The following is an 8,951-nucleotide window of genomic DNA, read 5'->3' as shown; positions in this document are numbered from 1 at the left end:
AAATTATCTTTGACTTGAGATGTTAACATGCAGCATAAATTAATACCTGTTTCTCAGTCCTCTCTGCTGCAGCTGATACAGTGTCGTGGTTTTTGTGTTCATCCAACATGCACAGATAACATATACACTGCTCATCAGTACGACAGAAAATCTCCAGTAGTTTATCATGTTGAGGGCAGATCATCTTCTGCAGTCGTCCTGTGGCGTCCATCAATTTGTGTCGCTTTCCAGAGTGAAATTCTTCATGACGTTCAAAATGAGTCTGACAGTAAGATTCCAGACACACCAGACAGGACTTGATGGCTTTGTTTTTGTCCCCAGTACAGACGTCACACTCCACATCTCCAGATGCAGCATAACGTTGATCAGGACGAGAAGCTTGTAGTTTGGTCTTCTTGAGTTTCTCCACCACTTCAGCCAGCATGGTGTTTTTACCTAACACAGGCCTCGGAGTGAATGTCTGTCTGCACTGAGGGCAACTGTAGACTCCCTTCTGATCATCCTGATCCCAGCAGTCTGTAATACAGCTCATACAGTAACTGTGACCGCAGGGAATGGCCACTGGATCCTTCAGTAGATCCAAACAGATTGAACAGCTGAACTGATCCTGAGCCACTGAAATACTGGATTCTGCCATTTTCTGCACGCGGCACTCACATGTAGAGACATACACAACAGTTCGACAGCAGTTTCGATTTCTCTGAACTGAAGCATTTCCCGATTCTAATGAAAACGACCACTGGAGAGCAGTCTTGTACAGACACTAACTACAGCAGATAGATAGATAGATAGATGGATACATAGATAAATAGATAGATAGATGTCACACACTCATTGAAATAGAATTGGAATTTAATTTAGTTCATTTAGCGAACTTTCTATTTAACTTTCGTTGAGTTTTCCACACAGTTGATCAACAGAACTCATCTGTAGATTATGCCGTGCGCCCTCGCCACGGGAACAGCAGGAGGAGTGCGCGAGTCTACGGCTCTTTTGGAAGTTTTGCCATTCAAACCGCGCGGGGGGCGGAGTCAACAGACCGCGAGTAGCCGACTCAGCGGAGTCACTGCAAACTTGGCAGGAGACGAAGCCCTAGCTGTTTACCGAGGCGCGTGTCACACCGGCATACAAAGTGACCTCGCACCGCGTCTTTATATCCCGTCACGGTGCGCCTCGGGAGCCCCGGTGTCACTGCGCTCGGGGAAGATTAAACTTTTTCCTGCTCTGGCGATTGGCAGCGGGACATATGATAGTTTCCAACATCTGTATGGTCTGAAACAAAGACGCGTCTCTGCGAGAGAGAAACTTAAGTGGCTTCAGTGGTCTAGAGATCAGTGAGATGCAGTGAGGGGCTGCATGACACTTTTTACTCTGTTGTGTTACACTTATGGCTGGGCTTGTGGACTCCTATGAAGACCTCAGAAACTCATAATTATAAGGACAATGGATAACTTTTTCACTGAGGTAAGTTGGATATTAAAATAATGTTTTCATGTTTGTATAACAAGGATGTTCTGCTGTTTCTGTTGCAGAGATCAAAATATGTGATAGATACAATAACATCTGTATTTTTCTGTATTTCTATAAATATACGCTGAAGTTTAACATCTCCCTAACATCTGTCTATCTGGCTCGGTTCTGAACGATTTGGGTCGTTCCCAACGGAACTCACAGGCATTTCCTTACCTTTTTTCTTGTTTCCTCCTCTACATCCTGTAGCTATTATTAGAAGTGTGCACTGTACGCTTGCTGAATTAATAACCGGTGTTTTATTAGTGACAACTGTATAAACAGTCTTACATTTATTAGATATAGGAATAATTAATAATAATAATAATCGGTGTTGGATGTAATGCATTACCAATTAAATAACTAATTGCTTTTCCCTTGAAAAAGTAAAGTAAGGGATTACTTGTAGTGTCATGTCTATTCTTGCATTGTTGAACTGGTTGAGGGTGATGAGGGATTTGGAAAGTAATAATTAATGCAGTGCTTTTTAGAGAGAGTAATTAGTAGAGTAATCTAATTACATTGTTGAAGATCAAAAGTGACCCTGGACCCCAAAACCAGTCTTAAGGGTCAATTACAATATTTCAAATTGATATTTTTTTAATAAATAAGCTTTCCATTGATGTATGGTTTGTTAGGATAGGACAATATTTGGATGAGATGCAACTATTTGAAAATTTGAAATCTGAGGGTGCAAAAAAAGTAAATATTGAGAAAATTGCCTTAAAAGTTGTCCAAATAAAGTTCTTAGCAAAGCATATTACTAATTAAAAATTATGTTTTGATATATTTACGGTAGGAAATTTACAAAATATCTCATGATCTTTACTTAATATTCTAATGATTTTTGGCATAAAAGTAAAAACGATATGTATTGTTGGCTACTGATACAAATATACCCATATAACTTATGACTGGTTTTGTGGTCCATGGTCACAAATTAGCTAGTAATTAGTTGCTTTTTTAAGAGTAACTTACGCAACACTGATAATAATATACATTTTTACATTTTATAATAGTGATAAATGACATGAAGAAATAGACATTGGATTTTTACATATAAATTTAATGTTAAGCTTTTAAATAGTAATTTTTAGAATAATATTTAGAAAATATATATATTTTTTAATAGAAATGTATTCTATGAAAATAAAATGAATCCATGAGAGTGTTGCCAAAAGGTAATTTTGTGTAATGTTTGTCAGGATTGACGTTGATGAAAATGAGACAATTGTATTATTCATCCCTTGTGACTTGACTGTGAAATGTGTGTGAGATGATGATCAGTAGCACGAGCCGCTCCCTTGAGCCAGTGCCACATGAGTCACAAGTGAAGGTTTCTAATGCTGGCTTGAAGTGGATCATTACTCCTCAGGATTGCGCTTTTCACCTGTGTAGGCGTGACCCTAATGAAATAAATCATCTCAATGAAACATACCCACCTGTACCAGCTCTGAAACATGGATTTTATATTAGAGTTTGAGATGGGTAGAGAGGAGAGTATGCTCCAACTGCACCAGTTTTACACAGTAGTGTCAAATATCCGCCTGCTGCTGCGTATCTAGCCTGCAAAACGGTTCTGGACAAAAGGAGCAGTCTTTAAAAAGAAGCAGCGCTGTGTGTGCGGAAACAGATTCAGCCGAAACATGCGTGCGGAATGTGGGGAAGAGCTGAGCTCGTGAATGCCTGTCTCACACACGACTCTTCTACATGACTGACCTCAGTAAGGCAGAGACAGTGTGATTCCTGTCTCACACACTGACCTTACACTTACAAATCTGCCAGCTTTTTGTGTTTCTGGCTGCACACATTTCTGTTTGCAGTTATGGTTGCAGGCCTGCATGTCCGTTTTGTTTTAGGTGTGTTTGTGTATGGTCGTGTTTGCACAGCAGCGTCGCTGAGGCTAATGCCTCTCTGCAATCACTATAAGGCGGAGCTTATTCAAAGGTAAAGCTCTTTATTTTCCCGTGAACTGGCCAATCAGAGCCGTAGGTACTGTTTGACAGGTGTGTTTTAGTGCAGAGGAGTGTCACTCTGGGAAAACAAACAGTGCAGGTTATTTTTTTTCCCTGAAACAAAAGTCCTACAGAGGATCAGAGCTGCGTTGGGTGCAATTGTGAGGTCTTTTGCACTACGAATTGGATTATAACTGTTTCCTGGTAAATTGTTGTTAATATTTTAGCAGACACGCAAAGGGTTTGGTTAATTAAAGTGCTTAAATCAAACTAAACACCATAATAAAACACACAAAGGGGTGGAGCTTATTTTGCACCTGGCATACAACAGCTGTGAGACTCTATGCACTATTTACATAGTTTAAATGAGAAAGTACCACAGACTTATTGGTAAAATAAGAATATTATATCAATGTATATTGTAATTAAATATACACTACCATTAAAAAGTTTTTTAATGTTTTTTAAAGAATTTTCTTCTGCTAACCAAGCCTGCATTTATTTGATCCGAAATACATTAAAAGCAGTAATATTGTGAAATATGTTTACTATTTAAAATGTAATTTATTCCTGTGATCAAAGCTACATTTTCAGCATCATTACTTCAGTCTTCAGTGTCACATGATCCTTCAGAATCATTGTAATATTCTGATTTGGTGTTCAAAAAACATTTTATTATTATTATTATTATTATCAATATTTAAAACAGTTAAGTACATTTTTTCAGGAATGTATAGAAACATATATATATATATATATATATATATATTAGGGAAATAAATTATAGAAATTAATACTTTTAATTAATACTTTTATTAATAATTACTATTAATACTTTTATTTAGCAAGGATGCTTTAAATTGATCAAAAGTGATGAAGAGACATTTATAATGTTACAAAGATTTCTATTTCAGAAAAATTCTGATCTTCTGAACTTTCTATTCATCAAAGAAACCTGAAAAATTCCACTCTGCTGTTTTCAACATAATAATAATAATAAAGGTTTTTTTGAGCAGCAAATCAGAATGATTTCTTAAGGATCATGTGACTGGAGTAATGATGTTAAAAATTCAGGTTTAAAATCACAGGAATAAATTAAATTTTAAAATATATTCAAATAGAATGCAGTTATTTTAAATATTAAAAATATTTCAATTTTTTTATGTTTTTGCTGTACTTTGAATCAAATAAATGCAGGCTTGGTGAGCAAAAGAGACTTCTTTAAAAAAAAAAAACACATTAAAAATCTAACTGTTCAAAAACTTTTGACTGCTAGGGTATTAATCTTTTTATTCTTTGAGGATGTTCACTGACATCCCCAAAAGGAGATTTTGTCATGTTTAACTCACTTCTGGGGACAATTTTTGTCCTCAAAGTGTGGAAAAGTTAACCTCACACACATTCGGCCATATACCCCCTCCGGTTTCTTCATCTGCTTCGTGTCAGGTAATCCTTCTTGTCACAGACACACACACACACACACACATTAAATCTTGTGAGTAGCTTAATGATTACACAGCGCAGTGATTCAAAGTTGCCTTTAACAAGAAACTCAGAAGAGGAAAACCCCTTTTCCTGATAAAGAGAAATACTGGAAGAGAAATCCGTTGGTGGAGTTTGTATTTGTCTGTTTGTTCTTAAAGGGTTTGTGTGTTCCATGTTTCTGTTACGAATAGTTCACCAAAAAATGAAAATCATTTACTAACCCTCCAGTTGTTTCCCGTCTTTGTTCCTGGAAACAAAAAAGAAGAATTTTCGAAATTAACTCCTGAATGATTGAGGACTAAAGCTTTCAAGATTTTTAAAAGAAAGCAAAAGTGGCATTAAACTGCTCCTTATGACTCATGTGTGATATTCCAAGTGTTCTGAAGTCATATGATAGATTTTCAGTGAGAAATAGACAAAAATGAAATTATTTACTGATAATCTGCTGTTTCATTACAAGATCTGACTGAAAAGAATGATTATTTTACAAACAGCCATTGCCACTTTTACAAACTCAAGGAAATCTTGATCAGATGTCAGAAGGTTTAAAATATAATGCACATATTTTGAACAAGTTGAATGGACTATCATGGTGCTTTTCCGTACATTTTGAATCTGGAAAGCTTCATTTCGTCATTTATTGTAATTGCATGAAAAGCATCGACCGGGTCATTCTCCAAAATGTCCCCTTTTGTTGTGGAAGAAATAGTCATATGAATTGGAATGAGGATGAATGCATCATGACAGAATTTTCTATTTAGGTAAACTATTCATTTAATCTTGAGTCATTTCAATTAGCACACAAAACAAAACTGACTACTTAATTAGTCTGTTTGTTCCCGAATGACTAAGAGGAAGAAAACAAGTGGACTTCCTTTTATGATTCATAACAGTTACAATCTATGATGCTTCTAAACTGCAACCGAGTGCGAAGTACATCCACATACATGCACGAAGGTCTTTGTTCTGTGTGAGTTTATACAGCTCTCTCTCCTTCGTTCACTCTCGTCGTGAAGTATAAACACACATTTTTCACTGTAGGACAGAAAGAGAGAGGGAAAATGAGAGTGCTTTGGAAAAGTAGGTCAGGCGGCAATGCAGTGTATATGTGAGTGTGTTTGAGGGGGGTTGCTTGGAGAAATAAGTTTGGTTGTAAGTCTAGGAGACCGGACTGACTCTGAACACCAAGCTCAGCGTGTGAGAGAGCTCAAGTTTGGGTCTTTGGGTTCGAAGTATGCAGGAATGCCCTTCATCACTGGCCTGCCTTCCTGTTGACCCAAACGATATCTGATCCCTCACTTCCTGCAGCCAAATGAGAGAAAGAAAGGGGGACAGAGAAAGAGCAATGGAGAAGTGTGTGTGTGTGTGTGGTAAGCTCTAAACATGCTCGGTAAGCAGCACTGAGATTACAGAGTAACTCTGGTCTGTTTCATCCTTTACTCCGCCCCGCCTGACCGCTCCAAAACTCTGATATTATTTTAGGAGTTTAGATACACAATACAAGGACACACTCAGACATGCATGCACACAGTGCAGTTTTTAACTTCAAAGTGAGGTTTTTCTTTCATCTGAACATGAAACAAAATTAGAAGGAGTCAATGATGTTTGATTTGGGTGTCTTTGTGCATCAGTTCTGTCTGTGTGATGTTTTAGTTGGATACAAGGTACTCGTTTAAATCTGTGATTCCCTTGAGCCATCTGTTTTAGTACAGGAAGTGAATATTGCCCAGAAGACCTGGCAGACACGTACAATGCCATTCAAAAGTTTGGGGTCAGAAAGATTTGTTATTTTTGAAAGAAACTATTACTTTTTACAGCAAGAATGCATTAAATGAAATCAAATGCATTAAGTTAAATCAAAAGTGACCACAAAGACTTTCTACTTTGCACTTGGTGGTTTGACCAATTTTTTTTTTTTTTCCCTGACTGTGACTCAGTTGCATGAAACAGTCGCAGAACCATTGCATTTTAATCATGATCCAAACAAACATGCTACATACAGTTGAGATCAAAAGTTTACATACACCTTGGAGAATCTGCTAAATGTTTTTATTTTTGTTTAGTGATAGTTGTTCATGAGTCCCTTGTTTGTCCTGAACAGTTAAACTGCCTGCTGTTCTTCAGAAAAATTCTTTAGGTCCCACAAGTTCTTTGGTTTTTCAGCATTTCTGTGTATTTGAACCTTTTCCATCAATGACTGTATGATTTTGAGATCCATCGTTTCACACTGAGGACAACTGAGGGACTTTTGGGGGGGAGGGGAGTATAAATAAACAAAAATGCTGAAAAACCAAAGAATTTGTGGGAACTGAAGGATTTTTCTGAAGGAGTTTAACTGTTCAGGACAAAGAAGAGAGTCATGAATAACTATCACTAAACAAAAACAAAAACCAAACAGTATTAAAGGGGTCATCGGATGCCCATTTTCCACAAGTTGATATGATTCTTTCTTAGGGTCTTAATGAAAAGTCTATAATATACTTTGGTAAAAGTTCTCAATGGTTGTGTAAAACAACACCCTTTTTACCTTGCCAAAATCAGCTCTGCAAAAATCATCTCATTCTGGTCGAGGCTGCTTTAAATGTTAATGAGCTCTGCTCACCCTGCCCCTCTCTTCTCTCTGTGGAGTGATGAGCCTGTTTACTTTAGCCACGTTTAGCCACTAAACTTGCTAACTAGCACGTTATTAGAAAAGGTGATTGCAGAGATTCATAAAAAAAAAACCTTATACTCACTTCTGCTGTAGGTGAAACTGGATCATGAATGATTTGCATGAACATAAAGGCATTTTTGTAGATCGGGAGGTGCATTCCCTTCACAAACAAACTTAATCCACTGTATCTTCAGTGGCTCAGATGTCGGGAGTAAATGACGACCACTATGTTCATTATTACATCCAACAACACAACACCTCAATCGCTCAATCTGAGATATTCTTGTCTAACTTACATCCCTGCTCCAGCATCGAAACAATGGAGGTCGGACTGTTACAGCTGATCTGAGGAAAGACGCTCATGTCAATCAACTATCGTGGGAGCGGCCTCTGTTGATGTGACTTTGTAAAATTATGCTACATAAAACAGCAGCATGAAACAAAAACAGCAGACGGACTGAATGAGAAGCAAATTCACACTCTGACAGCAGGTGGTGCTTATGGAACAGCAGCAATACATTAAACACTACATTATATTGCTCTATTAAACACTACATTATATTAAGGTAATATGAAAAGAAAATACCATCTGAACTCTTCTAAAGACGGTCAGGTTCCTTTAGAGATACATTCATATAAACCCCTAACCCCAATTCAGTATTTAGGATTTTCTTCCAATATTTTGCAAATCATGAACAGTGCTCTTGCTCTGCCTGCTTCATTGTTTTCTCATCATTGCGTTCGTCTTAAGTGTCTCTGACTTCTGTTTACAGTGTTTTACAGATGGTTTATTTGTCCAGTTAAAAATTACTTGTGTGTTATAAATAGGTCTCTAACCATTAGTCAGAAGTGTATGCAGTTAACAGGGATTTCCTCTCAATTTATGATTTAGGCACTTGTAGCGGTATGCCGGCTTTTAAAAAATTCATACCGTGTGTGTAATTCAAACCAGTTTATCGTTTGAACCAGTATATCGCCCATAACTATTTCTACTCATCAAAGAATTTTGAAAATCCAAAGAAAGGATAATTGAGCGCCAAATCAGCGGATTAGAATAATTTCTGAAGGATCATGTGACACTGAAGACTGGAGTAACGGCTTCTGAAAATTACAGGAAAAAATAACATTTTAAAATAAAATATATAAAAAAAGAAAACATTTTAAATTGTTATAATATTTTACAATATTATTGTTCTTACTTTTTTGATTAAAATAAATGCAGCCCTTGTGAGCATAAGAGATGTCTTTCAAAAATGTTAAGAATCTTACAAAATCTTACTTTTCTCTCACTCTTTCTCTGTTTTCCTCTCTTAGCAAGCTACAGTGTTTTTTCAACAGTGTGTAGTCAA

At 36.9% G+C, this 8,951-nt stretch overlaps 1 protein-coding gene and 1 pseudogene across 1 annotated transcript in view; one reads left to right on the top strand and one right to left on the bottom strand.

The window, feature by feature from the left end:
* LOC127152299 (tripartite motif-containing protein 16-like protein) overlaps nucleotides 1-8,951 on the bottom strand; it is a 247,054-nt pseudogene that overhangs the window by 39,759 nt on the left and 198,344 nt on the right.
* Nucleotides 1,057-8,951, top strand: part of myo10 (myosin X) — a 48,173-nt gene continuing 40,278 nt past the window's right edge. Inside the window, exon 1 of the mRNA XM_051093064.1 lies at nucleotides 1,057-1,464. Coding sequence (XP_050949021.1) covers nucleotides 1,444-1,464 — 21 coding nt within the window. The 5' untranslated portion in view covers nucleotides 1,057-1,443. The remainder of the gene's footprint in view (nucleotides 1,465-8,951) is intronic.

Source organism: Labeo rohita, chromosome 2, assembly GCF_022985175.1.
Source record: "Labeo rohita strain BAU-BD-2019 chromosome 2, IGBB_LRoh.1.0, whole genome shotgun sequence".
Taxonomy (NCBI): Eukaryota; Metazoa; Chordata; class Actinopteri; order Cypriniformes; family Cyprinidae; genus Labeo; species Labeo rohita.
The sequence above is the reverse complement of the archived record's forward strand: the minus strand, read 5'-3'. Positions and strand labels throughout refer to the sequence as shown.